The 25,028-nt window shown below is 40.5% G+C and overlaps 2 protein-coding genes across 3 annotated transcripts in view; one reads left to right on the top strand and one right to left on the bottom strand.

Annotated features, from left to right (window-relative positions):
• LOC118420878 overlaps positions 1-20,894 on the bottom strand; it is a 44,928-nt gene extending 24,034 nt beyond the window's left edge. For both annotated transcript variants that reach the window (XM_035827929.1, XM_035827930.1), the window contains exons 1-27: positions 20,787-20,894; positions 17,700-17,776; positions 15,412-15,593; positions 14,961-15,094; positions 14,209-14,378; positions 13,511-13,755; positions 12,810-12,965; positions 11,696-11,838; positions 11,063-11,263; positions 10,599-10,675; positions 9,872-10,008; positions 9,326-9,465; positions 8,920-9,036; positions 8,343-8,495; positions 7,549-7,626; positions 7,026-7,161; positions 6,518-6,666; positions 6,042-6,164; positions 5,400-5,534; positions 4,304-4,520; positions 3,635-3,780; positions 3,004-3,126; positions 2,642-2,776; positions 1,701-1,905; positions 1,307-1,452; positions 847-969; positions 61-195 (exon numbers count right to left, since the gene is read on the bottom strand). In XM_035827929.1, the coding sequence (XP_035683822.1) occupies positions 61-195; positions 847-969; positions 1,307-1,452; positions 1,701-1,905; positions 2,642-2,776; positions 3,004-3,126; positions 3,635-3,780; positions 4,304-4,520; positions 5,400-5,534; positions 6,042-6,164; positions 6,518-6,666; positions 7,026-7,161; positions 7,549-7,626; positions 8,343-8,495; positions 8,920-9,036; positions 9,326-9,465; positions 9,872-10,008; positions 10,599-10,675; positions 11,063-11,263; positions 11,696-11,838; positions 12,810-12,965; positions 13,511-13,755; positions 14,209-14,378; positions 14,961-15,094; positions 15,412-15,593; positions 17,700-17,770 (3,777 nt within the window). In that variant the 5' untranslated portion in view covers positions 17,771-17,776; positions 20,787-20,894. The remainder of the gene's footprint in view (positions 1-60; positions 196-846; positions 970-1,306; positions 1,453-1,700; positions 1,906-2,641; positions 2,777-3,003; positions 3,127-3,634; positions 3,781-4,303; positions 4,521-5,399; positions 5,535-6,041; positions 6,165-6,517; positions 6,667-7,025; positions 7,162-7,548; positions 7,627-8,342; positions 8,496-8,919; positions 9,037-9,325; positions 9,466-9,871; positions 10,009-10,598; positions 10,676-11,062; positions 11,264-11,695; positions 11,839-12,809; positions 12,966-13,510; positions 13,756-14,208; positions 14,379-14,960; positions 15,095-15,411; positions 15,594-17,699; positions 17,777-20,786) is intronic.
• A 2,109-nt stretch (positions 20,895-23,003) lies between these two features.
• The window catches only part of LOC118421081, a gene marked incomplete in the record, with an annotated part of 17,528 nt that continues 15,503 nt past the window's right edge, over positions 23,004-25,028 (top strand). The window contains 1 exon segment of the mRNA XM_035828238.1: positions 23,004-23,180. Coding sequence (XP_035684131.1) covers positions 23,101-23,180 — 80 coding nt within the window.

The following is a 25,028-nucleotide window of genomic DNA, read 5'->3' as shown; positions in this document are numbered from 1 at the left end:
TTGAATTGCTATTAAAAGCGATAAAGAACAAATAGAAAAATGGTAAATGAATGATCTGACCGAGTCATAGTTGACTCCGTGATCATCAAGGCTCCTACGTGCAGTCTTCAGGGCTTTCAGAATGGCTTCATGTGTTTTGAATCCTTTCCTCATCACGACGTATGACTTGAAGCCTTTAGTCTTCTTGATGTAAACCTGGTCATAGAGAAATGAATGGTTAAGACTGTAAAAGAAGTAACTAAGGAAGAAAATTTGATGTCATATCAGGGCTCGAAATACTTTTTTCTGCATACCTGCACTGGTGCAGGTAACATTGACAATTACCTGCACCAGACCACTCTGAATTTAGGAAGTATAGATCATATTAAAATTGTTCAGGTACCATTGCTATTTTTTCTTTTATACTTTATAGGTGGTAACAGGCAATGTAGCTAGTAACAATCCATGTACATCTACATGATAGGACATTAATGTATAAAACTCAGTACATGGACCAGTGCAGGTTAGGTGCAGGTAGACACCAGAAATACCTGCACAGCTCCAATTTTACCTGCACTAATTATAACCTGCATATGCAGGTGGTATTTTGAGCCCTGCATATGTATCATGTTATCAGATGTCATGCATCCACAAGATCATGTGTAAAAAAGATCGAGTGTCTGTAACTAACTTGCGGGTTTACGTTATAAAGTGATTGGTCAGAAGTATTGATCCTGAAGAAGGTGACAGTGGTTGTTAAAAATTTCATCCGTGTATACTTTTGTGTTAGAAGAAAGTTAAGCACTGTATTATGTACAATCATGTATCTAACAAACATAAAGAAGGATTACATAAAAGTATACTCACCCCTTCATCTGTGGGTGCTGGTGGTTCCTTCTTCTGATATTCCCTTGGGAGGGGCACACAGAACTCAAACTCATCTTTGCAGATGCCAGCAGCAATCTCAGTCTCATTTGTTTTCGATATGTACTGCAAGAAAGCAAGAGGAATAGGTTTACAGAAAGGCAGCATGGCTGTATGAAACCGATGTCTGACCATTCATAATAATAGCTTGGTCTGATAGCTAATTCTTCAAGCTCAGAGTCTATAATTGAAGTTGAAGTGAAATAAAGCTTTCACATTGACAAATATACCTCAGTCCTATTTTTTAAGATGAGGCTACGGTCAACGGGTACAGTATGTGTATTGTTGTGGTTCTTTTGTGGGAGGGAGGCAGACAAAGGAAATTACACCACTACCATCCCTGACTGAAACCTCTGTTTGGAGAGTAACTCAGTCCTGTTGAGTTAAACATAATCATACTTACACTGGTGGGTGCGGGGAAGATAAGATCAGCGGTCAGTCCTGCTGTGTTGCTGCCGGTAAAGTATCTCCTGACGGTTGGAAACATATCTTTATGATCCACCCACTCTGTGCAGTTGGTCACAGCCTTCTTTGTACAAACCCAGTTATCTGGAAAACAAAAGCGGATGTAAAGAAACAGTAAGTCTGAAACCCTTTGTAGCAGCCCATTGTCATTTATCTGCAATCATCTGTAATTTAAAGCAGAGCAGTGAAACTCATTGATTCTGTGAAAAATAGGAAAACAAACAAAAATCTTTTTTTCAATATCTACACTTTGTCAACATACAATTCTATGTAAAGCACATGCAGATGGTTTTGGTCTTCAACAAACCAGCATAAAACAAGACAAAACTAACCGGCATCAATCTTGTGTTCAATCAGACCGTCATGTTCTCCAAGGTCTGTTGGTGGGAAGCAGAGATCATTTGGACAGTCAGCAGGGAATACAGCAACTTCATTTGCAAGTCCATTGCCCCATGGAGGCATGGCGAAGCCAGCAAATAGCACTCCAAAATCACCTTCCTCAGCAAGTCCACCAAACCCATAGTAAACATGAACACTCTGAAACAGAGGGCAGATAAGAAACAATATTAAATGAGTAACATCCTTACATGATTGGCTGTCCCAGTCAATCCTTGATTGGCTATGCATTCTATCTTTCCTTGGTGCTGATTGGCTATCCTATTCAGCCACTGTTGGTTCTGATTGGCTGTACATCTTTCTTTTATGCTGAATGGCTGTACAATATTGGGTATTGTGACTGTGTAATTTTTATCCCATTCATTCTTCCACAGTAAGGCCTGAGCATAAAATCAGGTACAGGTACAGGTGGTATGGATGTTTACCAAGTTGTACAATTTGAACAATGTGTAACCATAATAGAAACATCCATTTTGAATAAACAGTTAACCTTCAGGTATCTCATGCAGAGAATCCATATTTTCTACAGTATCTCAAATCAAAGATGGTGCTGATTTCAATGCCCATGTTTCATTTGTATTCTGAGATAGATTTTCATCTTTGCAAAAGTGATAACACATTTTTAGTAACAAATCGAAATGATACACACCTGAGTGTATGTGTGCTCAGCTACAGTACTAATACATAGATATTCCACTATCCTGAACATGAAAATGATTCTCACAGTATTGTACCAGCATACAGCCTTGGTTTGTTTACCCCGTGAGAGCTGTCCTTGGTGCTGATTGGTGATGTCCTCATTCAGAAATTTTAATTGGGTTTTCAAAACTCAAGACATCATAATGTCAGGAGCAAATATTATCCACAAAACCCATACCTGGTCATATTCCAGACCCTCCACATCCATGCCCTTGCGCACTCTGGCAATTGCTGCTGCGTATGTCTCAGAATCTCTGAATCCCATCTTTCTTGTCACATATGTCTGCAGGGATGCTCCTGTCTTGATGTAAACCTTGGAAGTATGACAAGACAAGCATCATTCCATTGGCCAGGTACAAATTTGCAAGGGGGTAAGGGCAAGATGGATCAGAAAAATATAGTGTTGAAACATATCCAACCACAATACATAATGAAATATTATAACCATATTATGACAAGAAATACAGACAGAGTAACAGTAACAGGGAGAGAGAGAGAGAGAGACTCTACCTCAAACCTTGTTAATAGCAAGAAACTTACCACATCTTCAGTGGGAGTTGGAATCTTGTTGTCCGAGAAGTCCCGTGGAATAGGCACACAAAACTCATACAAGTCCCTGCATTTACCAGCAGCGATCTCTGCCTTTCCTGTCTTGTAAGTCCACTACAAATAATGACATATAGAACAGATGTTTATGCAAATCTTCATCTACTTTAATATACGATTGACAAATTCACTCACTAAGGACAAGTAATATAATATACATGATCTGTTTGGCGCAGTGTTCTTGCCAGCCTGGAATTTTTTTCTTGGATTTTGAATGTAAATCCTGTCAAAGGTGTGGCAATCCCAGAGGGGTCTGGGGGCATGCTCCCTTGGAAAATTTTGAAATCTAGACCCTCTGAAAGGCTATTTCCTATATTTTGTGGAACAAATTTTGCTGGTAGCTTCAGCTTGGCTCAATTGATATCTTTATATGCCAATATTTGTCCATCACAGAGGACAGAATGGGCAAAATTTTTGTCTGTCCCCAGTGGCAAAATTCCGTCAAAGGACAGAAGGGTGGATGCTGGCTAGAACCCTCCTAAGTGTAAAACATAATGATATTGTACTTTGGAGAGAAGCTGGGGAGTTTGTGCAATGCAAACAAAGTTGGGAAATATGTCCTTACAGTAAAAACACCAGGCTGTATAATGCCTGCTGTTGCCTCTGCCTCATTCTTGCCCTCAAAGTAACCCCTGATGGCAGTGAAAATAGGTGCGGTGATTGCTGGGTTGGCACAGTCTTCTACTTCACCCTTCGCACAAGCAAAGTTTCCTAAAACAGACAAGGGAAGAAAAGTGATCTGAGTACACTTCGTAGAAGGCCTTTATGAAATAGATGACATGTAGCACACATAACAATTTTTTATCAACGTACCGATGATGATGATGATGACATATCAATTTTGAAATTGAACTTCTTGACAAAATTAATAAAGAATTTATTACAATGTTCCCAAAAATCATTTCTTGTATCTTGAAATCAATATCAAAAATTCTACTTATGCAGTTAAAAGTAATAAAGATCAGAATATGATAGTACAACCTGTATACATGTAATATCATGTTCTAAATTATTGAATTAAAATGGATGATGTTGGGAGTGTGAAAAAAACATGACTCTGCTTTGGACCTCAAAAGATATGGATGTAGAGGAAGAAAGAAAAATATTATTATAATAATATTATATATCAGATAATTGCAAAACTCAAAGGTAATATCACTAAGAAATCAGAATGGGGAAAGGAGTATAGATTATATCAGTTCATCCCATGACACAGATTCAGTACAACCCTTACCAATGTTGAACTTGTGCTCTGCAAATCCGTGATGTTCTGCAATTTTCTCTGGGACGAAACAGGTGTCATGTGGACAGTCTGATGGGAAAATATTAACAACGTCCGCTGTTCCAAGTCCATTGCCCCACGGTGCCATGGCATAGCCAGCGTAGAAGTTCTGATGTTCCTCATCTTCAGACCATCCATTTCCAATGTATGTGTAGACAACATCTACAGACTAAATCACAAATAGTAGGAGAAACAAGCTAAGATCAGTACATGTATGTTGCAAATGGTAGCATAAAGCAAACGTGCCAAAGCTGAATAATTAAAACCCAATCCATAATTACTTTAAATTCTATTATTTTAATCATTTATCAAATCACAACGGGGTAGTCCTTTGCTTTTAACAACTGGCTTTTGTGGTCTGATAGTCCATTTTATTGTTCAACTGTAATTGATAGTATCCATGCTACACAATTCACCCAATACATGCTATGCTATAGAAGACATGTCTAAATGGTCTCTACAAAACAGTGACTCATTGCATAACCATCTATGTAACCCATTGTAAACTAGTACAGGAGTAAATACCTTGCTTAAGGGGATCCGCCAGCCAATCCGCCATGCAAATTGATGGTGGTCGAATATAGTTCAGGGCCTAAAACTTCAAGATTTTTTTCCTGGTCAAATGGGTAGAAATCTTGGCAGTTTTGAGGTGGGTGTGACAGGGGAGGGTTTCTACTTTCTGATTAGGGCCCAAAAGCTGAGTTTTTGTGGTTGTCAGGGGATATAAAGTTGGGACTTTTTTGTCCTTGCAAAAGGCCTCCTCACTGGGCTGGGCTGCGGTTTTGAGGTCAATGGTCAACTTTTCAGTTTCCCGGAAGTCCGTGCCGTTAGATTTATGGCTAAATGTGTTTTTTTGGATAGCTGAGATGTCGGGCTTTCATATGAGGGTATGTTTGTGTGCCAGTAACGTCAGAAAGTTGAGTTATTAACAGTTGCTTTCTCCTCTTTTTGGCATAGGAACCCATTGTTAAGAGGCTGGATATTGAATCACTGGCGGATACCCTTAAGATAAAGTACATTCAAATACTGTATTCTAAGGTTTTACTACCTGATCATACAGCATCCCATGTTTATCCAGGCTCTCACGGACATCCTTCAGGGCTTCATCTATCAACCCCTGGGCCACGGACCCAGATTTCTTCACTACATAAGTTTGTAGACTCTCTCCCTTCTTAATCACCACCTAACAAAAAAAGACAGTTACTCAGTATGCTCAATAAATGCAGTTGAAGTCTTTACTAACATGATCCAACATTACAAGATCAAGTACAGTCAAACCTGGTTAACCCACCATTTGGTACAGCCATTTAGCACCTCCAGTCAGCAATAATAGCATACCAATTAATTTTGGACAAATATTGCACATATTGAACAATCACTTTGAACAAGTTACCCTTCACAACTAATACTTATGAAGTTGAATATACTTTGTGAAAAGCTTCCATGCCACTGTATGGATCACAATGACCCCAAGTGGGGTTCGTCACGTGTTGTTGAAAATAAAAAAATCTGGAGATTTTGGAAAAACTTGTAGATTTTTTTCTAACAATCTGGAGATATAAAAAAAAACCCTATGAATGGAAAGCTCCTGATCATTCAAGACATACATGTAAAATGGTCTAATGGAGGACATGTCAGTTATGTGGAAAGTGCGAGACCAAAGTTAACAGTATATTTAACATACATGTACCTTATCATTTGTTGGTGCAGGAGGCTCTCCATCTGAGAAGCCCTTTGGTACAGGTGCACAGAGCTCAAACGTGTCCTTACAGGTACCTGCAGCCCTCTCAGCCGGGGGTGTCTTTAAGGTGTGCTGCAGTTCAGAAGATAAGATAAGGAATACAGCATGATGACACCACATACGTTAGGTTTTTAAAAGAGAGGTGTGTGATGTTTGGATGAGAAATGTAGAGAGAACTTCTTTCAGCAGCAAAATAAGTAAATTTCCATGAAAAATTACATACTCTGTCAGTTTGAAGAAAATAAGATCTTGCTTGATCTCCAAGCAGATCCTTAGGGACAACATCATGACAGTTTCTTACTGGGTTGACAACCTGACTGCACTGAGCCTAACCAAGTTAGAAACTATCACAATTTCCCCCAAAGTCCAACTTGACAAAATCAAATGTAAGCTGTCTCATATCAAATTGTTCATCATCCACTTACCGTACGAACAGCAGGCTCCACAAACTTGTTGGCCTTAGCACCAGCCTCGTTGCTACCAGTGAAGTACTCTAGAACGGCTTTCACCATGGAGCGACTCATACTTGGATGGTCACAAGTGTGATCACTACTCTGTATACATACCCAGTAGTCTGGACGTAAGGAAAAGAGTTGTTGAAATATTTGTGTAAAACGGCTGAAAATTGACGCACACACGGATGTCATTCATGTTAATGAAATCAAGACAACCTGTATTTAAAAACAGGGTATTTAGGGATTTCAAGTCTACAGACTGTGGTTCAAACTGCAATATTTTGAATACATTCAATTTGAAATCACCTTCTGTCGACTTGATATCCCTATAGATACTAAGCTTTTACTACAACGGATATAGGTTACCCCGCAAATAAAGGTGAACCAGCGTTACATATATCATACTTTTTACCCTAGATATAAGAGCAGAACTTGTTATCATGACAAGCAAGCAAATTTTCCACAGCAAGCCACTAACCATTGTGGAACTTGTGTTCAATGAATCCAGCATTTTCCCCCAGGATCTCTGGTACATAGCAGGTGTCACTGGGACAACCCTCAGGGTAGGTCCTGTCTTCTGGAGACCCCCTGAAGAAGGGCTCTAATACATCACTCTGAGGAAAGGATAGAACAAAACTCAGTTATAGAAAGCAATATCTACATATCTAGGAGTTCTTGATAGCCTCTTTGATCCATTATGACTCAGAAATCAGCAGACCATGGATCTCCTAGAGCTCACATCACTAATACTGTCCAGATACCAGTCTCAAAGTACTTCAAATAGCTTCTTACCACAGACTGCACAATGACTTTCTTCCTGACTAGTATTTCTTTCTTGAACCCACAGACCATCAAAACCAATGTTCACTGTCATCTTCTGGCATGACAATTCATGATCTTCTATCTCTTAAGTTCATTGCCAAGAAGTGGTCTCCTGTTCAAAAACATTGGCCCAGTAAGATACCATTTACATTGTGTATCTTATTTTCTGCTCTACTGACCCGTTTCAGGAACCAGATCTCCTTGAAGTGCTCCCCATCGGTATCACTGCCCATGTCATAGTCTGCAACTCCACCAGTCTACAGTACAGAGAGAGAGTACACAGTTCACCAGCAGTCAATACACTTTCCTATAACCTATATCATAATCATAAGATTAAATGAGATTAAACATATCTGTAGCCAACACACTAAGTTTTACATTGAAACAACCACATTAGTCATGTGAGCTAGTCAATTATAAAACAACCATTATCACTTTCAATCTGCGATGGGTGGCAAACTTGTAATGTCATGACAGTCATGTGTTACAGTGGCGGGTTCGAGCTCCGCCAAACTGACCATGCCCAATGGTCCGACCTCTTGTGATAGTAGTTAGCAGCATTCTGAGATTTGTGAGCCGGCAGCCAGAGTTCGGCATGGGGACTGTTTCTACTCTCCTCTTGTGTTTCAGTGGTTCCCACACCAACCCTGTGATTAACAGGCTATAGATGTGCTACACAGGGATATCAAGCTTGGAGATTGGAGGACGAATCTTTAAAAAAAGGGGGAGTAGTGTAACTGTGAGTGGGGTTCAGGCACCAGCAAACTGACTATGCTAAATGGTCTGACCTTTGGCATGGTGGTTAGTGGTGATACCCAGGAGCAAGGGGACTGTTTCTACTCGTTTCTTGTGTTTCACAAATTGTATCATCAAATTTCATGTTATTCTATGCCATGTACCGGCTTTGAATTACATCAAATAATCGTGAGATGTAGCTCTCTCAGAACATTGGACAATTCACTGCTTTCCTCACCTTGAAGTATTTCCCTGCCAAGCCCAAGTCATTCATAGATAAAGACATGTTACGAGCCAGTTCCTCAAAGTGGTGCCCAAACACCTCATCTCCGGGTGGAACGTGGTACGGCAGTTGATACGCTACAAAGTCACCAGCCTTTACAGTGATTACCTGTAAAAAGGGAATTTCAACTTGAACCATTCAGAATAAGTTTGAATTAAAACTTTTTAAAGAATTTTGAAAATTGAATTTCAATTGTTTTTCTAGTTATGACACTGTTGGAAATAAAATGTGTACCTTATCTCATAAGAAATTTAAGCACAGCGATGGACAATCAGACTTATCATCACTCTTATCTATTGTAAAAATCTCATCATCATCATCATCATCATATTTCTGACTCTAATGTGTTGTTCAGGTCATCTCTACTTAAACATGTTTCAGTCTCAATCAGTTTTTACAATTATAACACCATTATAATACAATATCATGATACAGTAGTAAAGTATAACAAAACTACACTTGTCCACAGTTCAGCAACAAATGATCTGTATGGAATGGAAATTTTATAATTATTGTACAACACGGAACATACTTTGTCATCAAGAGGCTCTGGTGGACTGTCTTGTTGTTCTTCTGGTAAAAAGGCGATGGTGGCGTATTCCAAGTCACAGTCATCAGCCTCATGGTGAGAAATCCAGGTTCTGGGAGTCTGCTCATGGAATACATAAAAGCTTTTAAATACTCATACAATTGTATGACGCAAAATCTACACCAAATGGACGGAGTATATGGGATGAAATTCATGTAACAGTTACATAAAATATCCTACGTGTAGTTTCATTTTTTTACAAGGCCAGATTAAATTGCTGTCTATTGTACAAAACAAAAATGTTCCTCTATATGAAATTTGTGCATAAGAAAAGAAACAAGACAGTTGATAATTCTATTGAAACTTGAGTTTCAATGAAGTCATTAACTCGATATCTCAATATTCTTACCAGGGTGAGGATTGGCTTGAGGATCTTCAGACTGACGTCCTCTTTGTTGTGACCATTGATGTACTTAAGGATGATGCTCATAGCTTTCCTCTCAGCAGCTTCTGCACTGCATTCCTTAATAGTGACAAAGACTGCACCAGCTATTCATGGACAAGGGAGTAAAATTTAATAAAGAAGTGTCTCCATGACATTGCATTGCTCCCACTCCCAGCATTAGATGGTCCCATACAATTCATGATAGACATAACATTTTCTCAAATCTATGCCTAACAAGTCAGAGCATTTTATACTTTTTATGAAATACTCCATTCAAAGTTGTGCAAGATTACTACTCAAAAGTCTAAGCTGCAAAGGCTGCCCCCCTGCATGTTTTCTTTTCATCCTGTATTATCATTTGTTTTTAATTGTTGAATATATGCTGAAATAAATAAAAAAACTAAAAAAACTCTAAAACCCTGGGCTATAGATTTTCATGCAGGTACAATCATATGGGTAGTATATTTGAGTGATTGTATATATGACAGACAGATTGAGTCTCAATGTTACCTTTGTTGTATATCTTCTCCTCAATTTTCCCGTAGTGCTTCACAGTCTGGGGTACCAGGCAGTCGGAGTGATGATGGTCCTCATCATCAGAATGATCACAGTGATGTCCAACCCTCAGGGGCTCCACAGATGCAAGTCTTAAGGCAACAACATCAGTACATGAGAAAGTCTCAAACATTTCCAAGGAATCACAATTTCCCACAAATGTGTAGTAATTTGTCCCTACGTTTGCTTCTGCTTAACCCATCTGGGGAACTGTATTTTCAAGTCTTTTGGTGGTGACGTCAGAATTATGGAACGGGTTCTAGAGCGCTCATTCGATGACAACAGGCCCTTCTGCAAGTGGACAGTGGTGTTTCAGGTGTTGGAATGGCTGTTGAAACGAGTGCTTGAACCCATTCTTAATGTTGTACATATTATCATAAAAATCAGTGAGTCAATATTTGGGGAGAATTTTATCTACCGGTATCAACTTAAGAGTCTAAGCGACATGAGATGTCATTTGCACCCCGCTCTGTAAGATTGCTGTACTAAAGTGCTAGATGATCGGTAAAGAATGTTGATTCTGTCATGTATATTTTCTTAATCCGATTGCTGTCTAATTTTAAATGTTGTAAATGCATTAATGTTTTAAAGTTGATTCTGTGACTGATGACGTATTTCATGTGTATATACATGCCAAGTCATCCAGGAATAAAGCTGAATCTGAATCTGAGTCTGTGCATACCTGTTCTCAGGAAGTCTGAAGTCTACAATGGGGTCACCTTCGTGCCAACTGCAGGAAGGCTTAACATCAAGCAGCACCTGGGAATGAACATAGAGGTACCAGTCTTCATTCATGAAAATACTCAATGTTACACATCTTTAGACATGATCAATGGCAAAATTTAATGTTTATGCTCGTGAGAACTGGCTTTTGCCTAACACACTTTGACTTTCGTACAGAGGACGTCAATAACTTTACAGGCCTTAAGGTGTCAGGGTCAGAAGGCAAGACAGATCTGAAATACCAGTAAAAGTGCTGCATTTTTTATTACTTTTAAGACATCAAAAGACACAATATCATACACAAACAGTTTTTTCCTCAAGTATGTCCCACAGCTGTGTAATATATGTTACATGTCTAGCAGACACTATCAATAAGCCATCACTGCAAGTTATGTCTACTTTTACATGATCAAGATTTCTTACCTCATTCAGCCTATTGAAAAGTCGTGACTGGCTATTATACTGGCCAATATTGAAGCTGCCAGCACAGTGGTCCACACCAAACTTGTGCAGATCCTCACGCAGTCTATGCGCCATGTCGAACAACGTCTTTTCATCAGCGTACCCAGCCATACACTTGACTGCCGTCTTGTAGTTTTTATAAGACAACTTCAGGACTGCTTCCTGCAAAAGAATTTACAAATAAAAGTCTAGGGACAAATGCATTAGTACTAAAATAATGAGAGATGTCAAACTTCTGAATCAGTAATAGTAGAGCCCATGACATAATCACCAATACTGCTTTGCAACTCTTGTGCACATACACACTCACAAACACACAAGCAAAACACACTCACACATACAGAGACATACACACACATACTAACAAACAAACAGGCAAATACAAACATAATGTTCCTAATGATTAATGTTACAAAACAAAAAAATCATTGTTTGGTTTTCATAATTGAGTGCACAAATCTGTTAAAAGACAAATGATACTACTAGTAGATAACCAGTCAACTTAAAAGAAGCATTGCGGACTCAACTACTGATGTGTTGACAGTTCAATATACATGTGAGGATTGCCAAAGTGAACAGTACTAAAATACATACCGTAGCATCACCCTTGAAGTCTGCGGGAACAGGATACAAGTAGCCAAATTGGTTGGGACAGGATTTCTTATTCCAGGTATTTTCCCTGGCCCATGTTGCAATGCTGACGTACATCTGGGAGAACTCCTTCATCAAGCCAAGATCTACAGGATTGAGAAAGACAGAAAAACTGGTGCAATGGCCTATAACACTGGTTCACCTTTATCCACTGGGTAACCTACATGTATAAACAGTCGGTACCAAACACGGTCAACAACAACAAACTGCATCAAACTGTCAAAACCTAGGACCAATGCAGAAAGGAAGCGCTTCCTTTACCGTATGGCTTGCCACTGGAACACAGTTACTAAATGAACTTGTTTTTCTCTCAGTTGTATAGTTTGCATTGTACACATTATGTTTTGTATTTATGTAATGTTGTGAGTGTATTAATGTATTTTATGTAGACCACTGGAAGAATAGCTGGCAACATAATGTTTGACATTGTTGTAATAGCTAAAAGTGGATCTGAATAAAGTCAAGTCAAGTCAAGGGTGTTTAGGGATACCAAGCAGACAGACGGTGGTTTCAAATTGCAATGTTTTCTAACTACTGCAATTATTTTCAAAATTTCGCACCATCCGTTGATTTGTATTTGTGTTACATGTATGTCACACTGGTTTACTGTTCACCTTGCATTTGGAAAGTCGGGAGGTTCAAAGCGTATGGCATTCTGCACATGTATGAGAAAGATTATGGCACTTCAGCACACCCCACTACGCTTACTAGTACTACCATGCACATGGCCCTAAGGCTCTAGAAACAGAGATGGGCATTGCTTCTATACACCAGAAGGTGTGCAAAAAATTTTACATTCTCAATTTTACAGATGAATTCTCACTTTTACAGATGAAATCTCACATTAAGTGTTGACTTTAAGGTAAGTCAACAGTAAGTGCAACAGTGTGCATTTCAAGTTATATGTTGTGCAAATTAGGTGATTTCCATAGTTACTAAAGATTATGTTCCTTAGAGGTATGGAGACTTGTTTTGAGTTATGTATTAAGAATTCAAATGAGCTATCAGTTGAGTTGAACTCATATGCTAAGAATTTTAGTCAATATAGCAAGTGTACCTTTCATATACTCAAATAGAATAGGTTGACCCAGCGCATTCACATCCTCTACATTACATGTGTCAACTGGAACCAGCAGCAGATGTGGTTCCAAATACTTCCGCACTTCTGTGCTGGGTGTGTAGCTTTTCTCCAGTTTGTATTCACAGGCATGAGCTACAAAAAAGCAAAGAAAAAAAGTCAATGAACTTGAAGATATCTTTTTTAGGTAACATCATTCTGATCTTAAAGTTGACTGAGTAACTTTTATTTTGTTTTATTTTGAAATTACGGAAGAAAAACGTCAAACATCAAGGCCTTGTACCTTTTAAGTAGATAAGTAGTGCATTAAATTTTTTTCACGTAATCGTAAGTCAATGATCGGCAGAATAAACATTTAAGTTCAACATATTTCATGATTAGTCTGGAATTTTGGTACATTTGTACATCACCAGTTTTAACTGTTAGCATTATAAAGCCTTAAAACCAAAGTTAATTGAATTGACATTGATTGTCTTTGAATCAGATGAGACAGTTTTTAAAGAAACATACTTAAGTTAAGGAATTACATCAGAAGAGGAACATTGATGGACTTGCTCCCGAGGCAAAACATTACCTAAAAACCAGCTGTACCCAATCAAATATACGTATGCCTTCATAGAGCTGGACTGAAGCAGATTGGCAAAAATATGAATAAGTTATACAATGGCTTTTCAACTCACAAACAGTACACAGGTCCTTCTGACACTCTCGTTCCAAATCTACGTTGATGACATCATCTTCCTTGGACCATGTGACCACGCTGTGCACGCCGCAGGTGTCGTGGTTGGGGCTGCAGTCTCTCTGGAGGCATCTGGGGAGCCTGGTGTCACTCTTGTCCACTCCCTCCGCCATGCTGTAGAACTCGTGGAGGTGCTTGTTGGTGGCGAAAATGGCAATCTCGTTGACTGAGGGCTTGGAGGATGACCTGCCAGAAATCAAAACAAGAATGTATCTCTTACATGGTTATGTTACTACTTTGTTGAAGTGAGAAACGACTGGTAAAGAAATAACACATTTTGGAAGAAAAAGTATTAGACCAGAATCAGAATAAGGACTTTTGACTAAAATTTGATGCAGTGCTAACACAAAACACTGCTAAAAGCAACTGTAGCTTGCAACACAGTGCAGTCTGAGTTGCACAGTCTATGTTAACCTAAGTTAGCCTAAGCCAAAAATTTGGCGTTGCAGCTATCACAGGTAGATCATGGCATCTATTTGTTACTGGGTGCCCGGCTGGGTCTAAAAATACCCCGGGAATTGCATTGTTGCAATAGTCAGTTGCAACATAGACTTGCAGTATGGTGCAACTTGCAGTCGCAACATACTACAAGTCACAGTATGTTGTGGTATTGCAAAATACTGTGCATTGCGATCTCACCTCTTGTACTGGAAGATGTAGTAGTAGTCATCCACACCAATGATAGGTTCCTCGTTCTTGATGAGCAACTGGAAAAATCTCTTTGCCTCCCTGTCGGCCACGAAACCAGCAGCCTTTTGAGGGAAGATCCTGACGTACATGATCGTTTCTGGAATGATTTCCAAGACCACCTGTACAAAAAAAACAGTGAAGTCAGTGATAAGTAAACGTTAAAGGCATTCATGTACATGTAATATAGGACGAAAAGAACAGGAAATTGAACTTCCTTGTCTTAGTACAATGTTCTTGCAATTTATGTCAATGAATGAAGAAAATGACTGCCTGACTGAATGATTGATTGAATGAATGAAGGAATGATTGAATGAATGAATGAACAAAGAAATGATTGAACGAATGAACAAAGCTATTATGTCAACGAAGGATAGATATCCAGGTAATAAGATATGCCAAAGGGCAGTTACTCAAGACGTTTCAGATAGCATTCGTTATCATGGAATGTTTTGAGGAAAGATAACGGATGCTATCTGAAATGTCTGACAGTTTCCAAAATCCTATCCACTTGCTTGAGAAAGTGCTCTTTGGTGAACAAAGCTATTTGCACTGTAAATAATTGTAAGTATCTGTATGAGTTACGTTATGTCATGTGTGTACTTTTATATATGTCCAGGAAGACTTAAGCAGTGTACAATATTTTTTTGTATCACAGCTAATGGACAAATAAAGCACATCAAAGCCTCTCTCAAAGATATTACCTTAGAGTCTTTTGGAATAGGTGGCATCTTCCACAGCTTCTTAGGAAGCAGAACAGAGACAGTGACTTCTCGCTTGTCTTCCTTCCCACTGAAGGTCTGTAAGACGTACGGCGACTGTCGCTGGATCTTCGTTCCTAGCGGAAGGAAGGAGAATGATGAGAAATCCCTATCACAACATTGTCCGTGTACAAGTATGAATCCATTTGTGACAAAAAGTCTTACATTGACTTACATTCATTGCATGTATTTCATTTACATGTACATGATTTATCAATATAAGACACACTCTTCCACCTTCAAATACAGTACGTGATCTTATCCTTTACACAACTTATCCGCTTACGTAAAAAAAAAAACATTACAACACTTATGGGCATTTTCCTATGTCTTGAATGATTGGATCTCTTATAGATCTATCATTTTAATAAGTATGAACAACAACTACACTTGCCCCGGTCATTGTTGCCATTGAGGAACTTGGACAAGCGGAAGCGTGCATTATTGTACGCTGTGGTCAGGGACTTGTCGTGCACGGTTGTGGAGACCCAAAGTCCCCTGTGCAAGTGTCTGACTTGGTAGTCGTCATTAGAACAGAGACACTCCTGCCAGTCCTCCAACTCTCCACAGTCTGCACTGTTGGGAGGAATCAGATCGATGGGTCAGACTAAGTAGTGAAATGAACTGGACATAGCGAAATATAGCAAAATACAAATACATTGTATAATGAAATCTTCCAGAACATTTTTTCAAACGTTCACAAATAGCACTATAAATTGTAGACAATGGGATGTCTTGGAACTTTTGTTACAGTCAATTTAAAGGGTTTACGGAAAAGCCTGGGCCCAGGAGCTGGGCTGGCTAGCCTGAAAGACTACCTTTTCTGGGCCCCAAGGCTATGCATGGGGTTTGTCCTGTAGCTGAACTTTTTTTCTTAGTAAAAACTGGGTCAGTGACAATTCCAGCTGTGGGTGGGATGGAGGAAAGTTGATCATATTGCTGGACTTGCAATGAACAACTCATCCAAGACTGGAAGAAAACAGTCATAAACTAAATTCCAATTATACAACAGAAAATACTGGAAATGTTAACTTAACATTGAAGGGATGGGATAACTGTTACTAGGTGAAATAAAGAATACTAGGATGGGTCAGGAAATGATAGGGCGCAACATCAACTTCAAAACAGATGTCTCACGCTTTAAATGAGTGTGCCTACAGAAAGGATGGTTGGGCCTCTTATGAAATTTCCTTGTGGGAAAACTGGGTCAGTGGTAACCCAAGATAACAGTTGGGACCCTAGGATGGCCAAAACATCAAATTTGAAACAGATGTCTCAAACATCAAGTGTCAGTGAGCTGCGATGATGGATGGATGTAGGAATGAATGTATATTATGTGTAACGTTTGAGTCTAGTGGTAGGAACTAGTGGTAGGAACTTGTGTGAGGGGGGGGGGTGTATAGTGTTGTGTTATTCCTTTCTCTCATGCAGGACCATTACTGATAGACACTATATTGTAGGAATGACTGGCAGTATAGTCAAAGGAAACGGTACTAAGCCTGGGAGTTCCTGTTGTGGATGTTGATTGTTGCTGTAAACCAACCCCAATCCCCCATAGATATGACCAAACTGTTGCCTTCTGTCCAATGTACCCTGCATGTACTGGAATTGTCGGTTACCCAGTTTTAGGTTTAAAAAAAATCCACTATCAGCCAAAACCCCAACCATAGCCTTGGGGCCCAAAAAGGGTGGCCTGGCTAGCCTGCAGGCTAGCCTGCTGGGCCCAGGCTTTTCCGTAAACCCCAATTTAAATTGCAAAAAGCTTGCCATGTAGTATAACGTTATTGCGTTATGTACATTATAGCCACAGAGATCCCTAACACTTATAGAAGTTAAAGTGATATTAGACTTAACAATAATAATGTCTGTATGTACATGTAAATTTCTTACCACAATGGAAAAAGAAAACAGATAATATACATACAACATACCAATTAGATACCTGAAAGATGATACATGAATTGGACAATTTCAATGATGTCAAAGGTAACATTTATTTTGTATCAACCCCAGTATTCAAATCACATTGCAACCCCCCCCCCCCCCCCAAAAAAAAATCATGATTATGGACCTGACTTTCCTGCTGCCTGAGACACAAAAATTACAACCAAAGTGGACATTGGTGGCTAAGCATACTTAGGGTGAAGTTACAGTGAGGATGCTAATACATTTTTGTAAGTTCTACACATGACAAACAAATCTGTGAAAGTTAGATTTGTGAAACAACCTTTGCGAATTTGGTACCCGAGTTGCTGAGGAGATCTACAGACAGGAACCTGCGACACCAGCAAGGAAATTTAGAAATGGTTCAAAGGTCAGTGGAATGTGCGATGTGGTAGGAGGGGTCTGAGAGTGACGAACTTTTTTTTTATAGAGGAGTGGACCCCCTACTAGTTTCCAAGCAGATGTGGGTACCGGTTTCCTTGGTCCGGCAAAGTTGCGCCGCTTCTTACATGGCGCAAGGCGTGTCTTGCCAGTCACTGGAAACTAATAAATCTTTAACTACCGGTACATGTAGATGTGAATTGCTTTTGGTGGAAAAAGAAAGAAACATTTACAGTTCATTCTGTTACTTGACAGCAGCTAATAAACTTCAAACAAGTCGATTTTCAAGAGCTATCAAGAGCTATAACAGTTATATGTATCAATCAATTGCTAACGGTACAGCTGCTTTCTACTTACTTTTTCGCTACTGCCGCCTGCACGGCCAGAGTAGCCACCGTCAGCAGGGCTAGCCATCTGACCACTCCCATGTCTGGCTGTAATATGGACAGGAGAAAAGTGTGGGATTTTAGACGTCATTTAGATGGGGGCGATGTCAATTTCCAAAACCTCTCCGGCGCTAATGTGAGATCGGCGGGCGGACTGCTTAATACCCCCCTCACATTAGGCGCGATTCGATCGGACGACGAGTCTGCGAGCTCTAAATTACGAGGAGGCATGACCTGACGGGAAGGGGAAACTGTGCCATTTCTTCGTCGGCATCAGGGTCATGCCTCCTCGTAAATTAGAGCTCGCAGACTCGTCGTCCGATCGAATCGCGCCTAAAGTGATGGGGGTATTAGGGCGCCGCGAAGAAACCGTCTGGCTCCCGTTCGTCGGTATGGTACCCAGGCTAATCAAATACTAGTAAGGCTGATCTGGCAGGAGGCAATATTGAGCTTTACTCTCTAAGCAGAGGTTTGGCTCCGGTTGTTTTGGACGTGATTCAGGCGTTTTAATCGGGATTTAATTTCTCCATATCATCTCGATACTGAGGTGCATGGGAAAGAAGTGATATTTTTCTACGCACATATTTCCATGAGTTGCCTGTGATATGTAGCTTTTATAACGTTACTATGCGCAAAGATGACTTCGTGAATGAATAAATGAATCCAGTTTGTTTAACCTTGGGTTCTGTCTGGGAGCAATTATTTCAGCGTTGCCTTGTCCCCACTTACTCCTTCATTATTGTTTTAAGTCCGTTACACAGCTTGTTTGATCTGAATGGCCAAAGTCCTAGAGTGAACAGAGCTATACTTTGCGGTCTACAGACCAGACGGATTGGTTAGTTATCAAACCCTTTATAACCTGGCAGAGAGACTTTGGTCAGTACAGCCTCGAGATACAAGGCTTTCTTCATAGGAGTCTATTGACAGTTTCTTTGTGGACATGTTACTGTTAACCCTGGCCTTGATCATGAGCTGAAGAGCTCAGGCCTGTGTGGCCACTGACTTCTGTCTGCCGGCGTCGAAGTTTTGATCCATATAAGAATGGATCGTGAACAGGCTATTGAAAGAATTCCTTTGAAACCGAATAACTTCTCAGCCTATCGCCCTGTATTCATTTTTTGCGAGGTCAATCCATATTGGTCATATTGGCTGAGTTTACAAATGCATTTTGGAGTTTAGTAGGAAAATTCCTCATGAGTAGCCAAAAGCACAGCCGCGAGTCGACTAAAGAAACGCGTCTGTAAATTGGATCATAGAAGGATACCTGTACGCGTACGTAAGACTAAGAGGTCCCATGTAATAAACATGCAAACATGTTCACGCTGATCACACAAGTCTTATATATCTTACTTCTTTATCTCTTCGGGTAAACACCATTGTTACTCCGGTACCAGGGTAAGGGTCACACAATCTTCTGGTATTACATGTAGGAACGCACGAAAACCAGTGTGTTTGAAATATACGCGCTTACGTTTCTATTAGCACTTCACAGAGTGAGAAGTAGTCAGTGCCAATGCTGGAGGAGAATTTTGTGTGTGTGTGTGTGTGTTTGTGTCTGCCTGTTCGGTTTCAGAAGTTTTGTAGTCAGCATAACTCAAGAACCTCTGGATGGATTACGATGGTATTAGGTGTTGGTGGGATTAGACAAAGGTCATTGTGACCTTGGTACTGCAGACGAACTTCCACTTTTTGCATCTTTTGAGCTTGACATGTCATGGCCTTAATTCTTTTGGTTTCAGATACCTTGTGATGTAAGGAAAAAGCGGTGTATGTTTAGGTCCCCTAGCAGGTTGCTCTGGATCTGCACTGCACTTCCATGGAGAATAAGGGAATAAAGGAACGATGGATTTCCAGGATTCTTAGTATGCGGGTATTTTAGGCAGAGATGTGCAATGAAGTGCAATGAAGTGCAAATTGGGCCTTATTTTTCATATTTAATGAGGAAAATCTATTTCACAGTGTTTTCTATTACAGAACTCAAATACATGTAGCATATAGTTTGTGGCAGGTGGAAGTTTGACACATGTGCATAATGCAAATAAGTCCCTAATTTGAATAATCAATGCAAAAAGTGTTATAATCCATCCAAATAGTGAAACCAAGCGTATATCATGCAGGTAATCATAATATTTCAGAAAACTCTTGTTGTATTTGATTTGCGTGGTTACTTCTGAACGTTTGTAGCTTTAGGAGTTGCAAAATGTGCTACGCTATAAGGCCATGCTCTAAAGCCGTATCGTGGCCCAAAATGTTTCTTCGCCGAAAACATGTAACTATTTACTACTTGCTTGATAACTAAGTGATCCCTTAAACTTTTTCCATTCCCCAGCACTGTAGCCAGATCTAGCAGTAGACAATGGTATGATAACCTTTGATCCGACCATTGGGTGTTACCTAGTTAACTAGTGATCAGATATAGCAAACACCATTGTCCTGTAGAATAGAGCACGCAATGAGATTCTGGTATGGCACATAAGCAGGTACATGTACGGTGCCTTCATTCCCAAAAACTATTATATTGAAAGGCTTTGCGGAAATTTAAGCATTTGGTGACCACACATCGCGAACGGATAGACGTTTGATATTTGTTGGAACGTGGCCAACTTTTGAAATCAAACAGGAATTCCTACATGTTAACGCCCACATAAATCACATAGCCAAGCTTATACTGGATACACACAATCATACTCTCCAATCAGAGGTTTACATTTTAGGCGACTTTAACTGGATGTCTATTTCTAAAGTTCTTGCCGGCGGACAAAATGAAAACCTGACAAAATAAAAGCGCGATAAAACACTTAAAAGACGCCCAAAACAAGTGGGAGCATAACCTCTGCTTGGAATGCAAAACAATATCATGCAATACGACCACACATGTTTGAATTATCAATTTATATCTGAGGGAGAAACGTTGTTTTAACGTTTCTGAGCTTTGCAGATATTAGAGCATCTTTATTTCAAAATAATAATTTAAAAAAATCGTCAAACATCATAAGGATGCACGTTTGATGGGGTTTGATAAAATAACGCATAATCTGAAAAAACTGAGTGTGCTTACCGGCTTTGTGGAATGCTTGAACCAGTTGAAAAAATAGACTCTCTTTCGCGGTTGCACTTTGCCACTCGCAAAATAGTCTCTCTGATCAAATGGTCAAACCTTTATACCATTGCCGGCGCATTGGGTCACATTGACGCATGCGTAGGTAAATTGTCACGTGTCCTTTAAGCAGAGCAAGGCCAGTACCCGAGTTGTGCAATGTTTGAAAAAAAAAAACAATCACTTCAAAACAAACTGATATTTCTACCCTGGAAACTAACGCTTTACTATAAAGCCACATATGTTTACTAATCACTGGAGTCGTTTGGGGAGTCTGTCTAAAAAGAGCTACAGTACAAAAAGATTCAAACGTTTCCCCTTCCGTAAATGGATTGCTCTTCTTGATAACATGGTAACGTATTGCAACTATAACCGGTTACGGCTGGATTTGTAAAGTGCACTTGCGCCTATCTACATTCTCTTCAACAAATTGACCTCTGAGTGCCAACTCACGGCCATGTGCGACTGTCGAGTCAGCACTTACGAGACACTGCAGTGAACCGTTGACTCAGCAGTAGTAATATATCACTGAAAATAGACTACAAGGGTAGCAAGACCCTTAGCATTACTTTATACATCAATGACGTAAGCCAACACAAATTCACAAAGTTGTTTCAACCCTTTGGATTCTGTTCTATCTATCTTTCTACTGGAAGAATGAAAAGTGTGGTGCTCAGTTTTTAGCGTTTACGTGTGACAATAGCTCCACGTGGCGCGACTTTTGGTCGGTAAACACTCCACGTGTTTACCTGTGCGCTATAATCAGACTCACGTGCCCGTGCGCAAAGGTACGAGCTCAATCATATCTGTGTCGGGCCGGGACATAAAAGGGTCCCGCGCTGACCGGACCACCTGCACCGTGTCATAAACATCCGCGATATCATCTGTCTTATCACTGATCCTCTCCTATGGGAGGAGCTTTGTTTGGCGCTGGCCATTTCTCTGTTTCTTGTCCTTTCCGAGGTGCCGGAGATGATAACAACAAAGCAGTGCTTTTCGCCGTCTGTGTTAGCCTGCATACCAGACTGTTTCTAGGGCCTATACAGACCGGCTCCTCGGCTCTAGAACCAACATGCTCCAAAGAAAATTCTACAGCAGGTCCCCCTGAGTTCTCTGATAACTCTGGTCTGGATGCCAGATTCCCGGCCCGATCTCAATGATATTAAACAATAGTCGGAGACCTCATATCTCAATGAAATATTCTGATTATGCAAATAACTTTCACGTCCCCACAGACACATCCACCCAAAAGGGCCCCAAATTAAACTATACCTCTATTTGGCATTTTCACGTACAGGGGGCGTGTTTTCTCAGGGTCAAACCCAGGGAAGCTTTTGTAGAATTTCCTCAGTGGCAGCATGCTAGAATCAGAGCTATCTGACATCCAGGCAAGAAAGCTCAGGTTAGGGTGCCAAGTAGCGTGACATATGTTTCTTCCAAGCCGAAATTATTTAGTCTCCAAGCAGACGTGTCAGCTGGATGAAAAAAAAATTGGCCCGAAATTAAATAGGACAAATAAGTTACTATGGGATTTCAGTCAGTCTTTTGCAGTCTATTCAGCCGCCCGGGCAATTAACTCCTACTAGGCTTTTATTCCTAACTTGGCCATAGTCCCCGGCCAGGCGGGAGTCTGGTAAAAACTACTTATACCCCTTTTCCACTAGCTATAGGACGGCGCTCTCGCGGCTCTCTCTCTCTGCGACCTAAAATGTGACATATCGCTCAACGAATTGTATAGAAGAAAAGAAACGAATCATTTTATACTGTGTGTGTTTTGTAGTCTTCTCAGTCACACTTTTACGTTTTGTATGATATACCCAGTATGAAAGCGAAGATTACACATATTCTATTTAGATCGCAGTGAGAGCGCAGTCTAGTAGAAATGGGGCTCAAGGTAGTAGGCTCAAGGCTAGGGTCACATTTCCACAAAGGGGCCCGTCCGGGCAGCTTTTAGGAACGAAAAGTTTATACCGCAAAAGGCACCAAAATACACAACAGTAACGAGAATAGTCGTGGGCATTACTTTTGCGTATATTTTTAGGTATACATTTAGGTTTTACAATTAGGTTTTCTGCAGGAGACATGATGGTCACATGGAGGTACCTGAAATGCAAATAAAGGGCGTGGCTGACATCTGATGATAAATGATTGACACGTTGCGAAGATCCGCGACGACACACTGGCTAGCCGGGCAGAAACTTCTCATCTCTGCTGTACTGGTCAAGTCGGGACGTCCGGTCAGTTTTTCTTTTCAGGCCGAGCGACTCCGTCCGGTATGCTGCGGTGCGTAGCCCTGATCCTGTTGGCGGTAGCCCACATTGGCAATGCCGACACTAACAATCTTCGGGATGTCGAGTAAGTAACTTCTGGCTTGTGCATTTTCTTTCTGTTTGTTGCTGTGTTTGCGTCGTGTTGGTCGGGTAGGAGTGCGTTGGAAGTGGGTAGATAACAACTAAAATCGAGGGTAAAGCATCTTTGGGCATCTTTGTCTGGTGAAGATTTTGTACACTGCTATCGTATGTACCTTTGGCTTTATAATTCCGTGATGCAAATGTGTGGAATTTAATAGACGCGTATGTGCGGTTTTCATTTTGGACCGGTGCGGAGAAATAATGGCACCACGTTAACTAAAACCTTTGCGGTTTTCATTTTGGACCGGTCATAATGGCACCACGTTAACTAAAACCTTGTTAGCCTGGTATCCAAACCTACCATAGCCTCAGGATGCCAGACTGTTTCCAGGGCTTACACAGTTCTACTCAGACCAACCGAGATCTGGCTGGGGTCTGGAATCCAGGCTAAGCTATTGTGGCTACCGGGTCGCTACTGTCCTCTCCGATGTCCCTGCTTAGATGACAGAAACTCGGGAGATATAATACATTTGGATACCATGGAGGCTACATATACGCTTTTGTAACGCTTTTGTAAAAGTTAGCAAAGACTTAATGAGTCGCAAAAATGAAAAACGTACAGTTTCACGGTCAAAACATGAATATTCATGATCTTTTCGGAGCGCACCGTAGCTATATACAGATTCTATAACGTTACAGCGGAAGGAGAATTCAACCCTCCACATGAAAGGACATCCCCAAGAGCTGTTTCCTCGCCACTTTACTCCTATCATAGCCTGGTTACCAAACCCCAGCCCGATCTCAAGTATCTATCGTGCAGAAAGATATATCTTGAGGTTGGGGTATGGAATCCAGGCTACTCCTATCATTTCCGCCGTATGTAAGCCTGGATACCAGAATCCAGCCCGATCTCAATGATATTTATTGTGCATGTGTGGGGGACTGCTGTAGAACTTCTTGGGGGGCATCTTGGCCCTAGCGCCGAGGAGTTGGGCCTGAAAACTGTCTGGCATCCAGGCTAGTCGTTTGTATGTACGAGGCGTCAAAAATATATTGACAGCCATATGTAGCCTCATTCACCGGCCTCTCTGGGGGCATTGGCATAAGTTGTCGGGGGGGGGGGGGTGGGTGTATTCGTGATTTTTAACTGGGAACACGCCGGGAAAGGAAAATATGTCGGGAAAGGAAAAATGCCGGGAAAGGAATATATGCCGGGAAGCTTGTACTCGCCCTCAGCGGTGACTGTGAGGAGGCTAGGCCATATGTGTGTTTCCGCTTTTTGGTGTTTCCATGTTGGATATCTGTATAAAATTCTTCTTGTTCCCAAAATCTGTTATACATCTGCTTATCCGATTTAGATCTATCGTCGACGTCATGACGTCTGCTTTCCCCAAATTTTGGCTTATATGAAGTAGAAAAGAATGATGGAAAGGAAGAAAAGAAGGGAGATAGAAAGAAAGGATGGGAACAAAGAAATAAAGAAGGAAAGAAAGAAACATTTTATCTTCTATGCGCAGTTGTGTAAAATTGACTATCTAACTGGATAACTATCAAATACTGTATGTGGATGGTCTCTATCCAAACATGCTTAACAACAACGAATATAGCCTGGATTCCATACCCCAACCTCAAGATATATCTGCACGATAGATACTTGAGATCGGGCTGGGGTTTGGTAACCAGGCTACAACGAATACGGATTTATTTCTGAGAAGTCCGTACGTCTAAAACAGTGACTTGGAAACATTTACAGCTACTTCACAAACAAAAAACATTATTCGAGTTCGAACATGCAGGCTTATGTAATTTGTAAAATTGACTTGTTGACATGATAACTGACGTTTTTCAATAG

The sequence above is a fragment of the Branchiostoma floridae genome, chromosome 8, assembly GCF_000003815.2.
Source record: "Branchiostoma floridae strain S238N-H82 chromosome 8, Bfl_VNyyK, whole genome shotgun sequence".
Classification (NCBI taxonomy): Eukaryota; Metazoa; Chordata; class Leptocardii; order Amphioxiformes; family Branchiostomatidae; genus Branchiostoma; species Branchiostoma floridae.
Note: the sequence above shows the minus strand (reverse complement) of the source record. Positions and strands in the feature narration are given on the sequence as shown.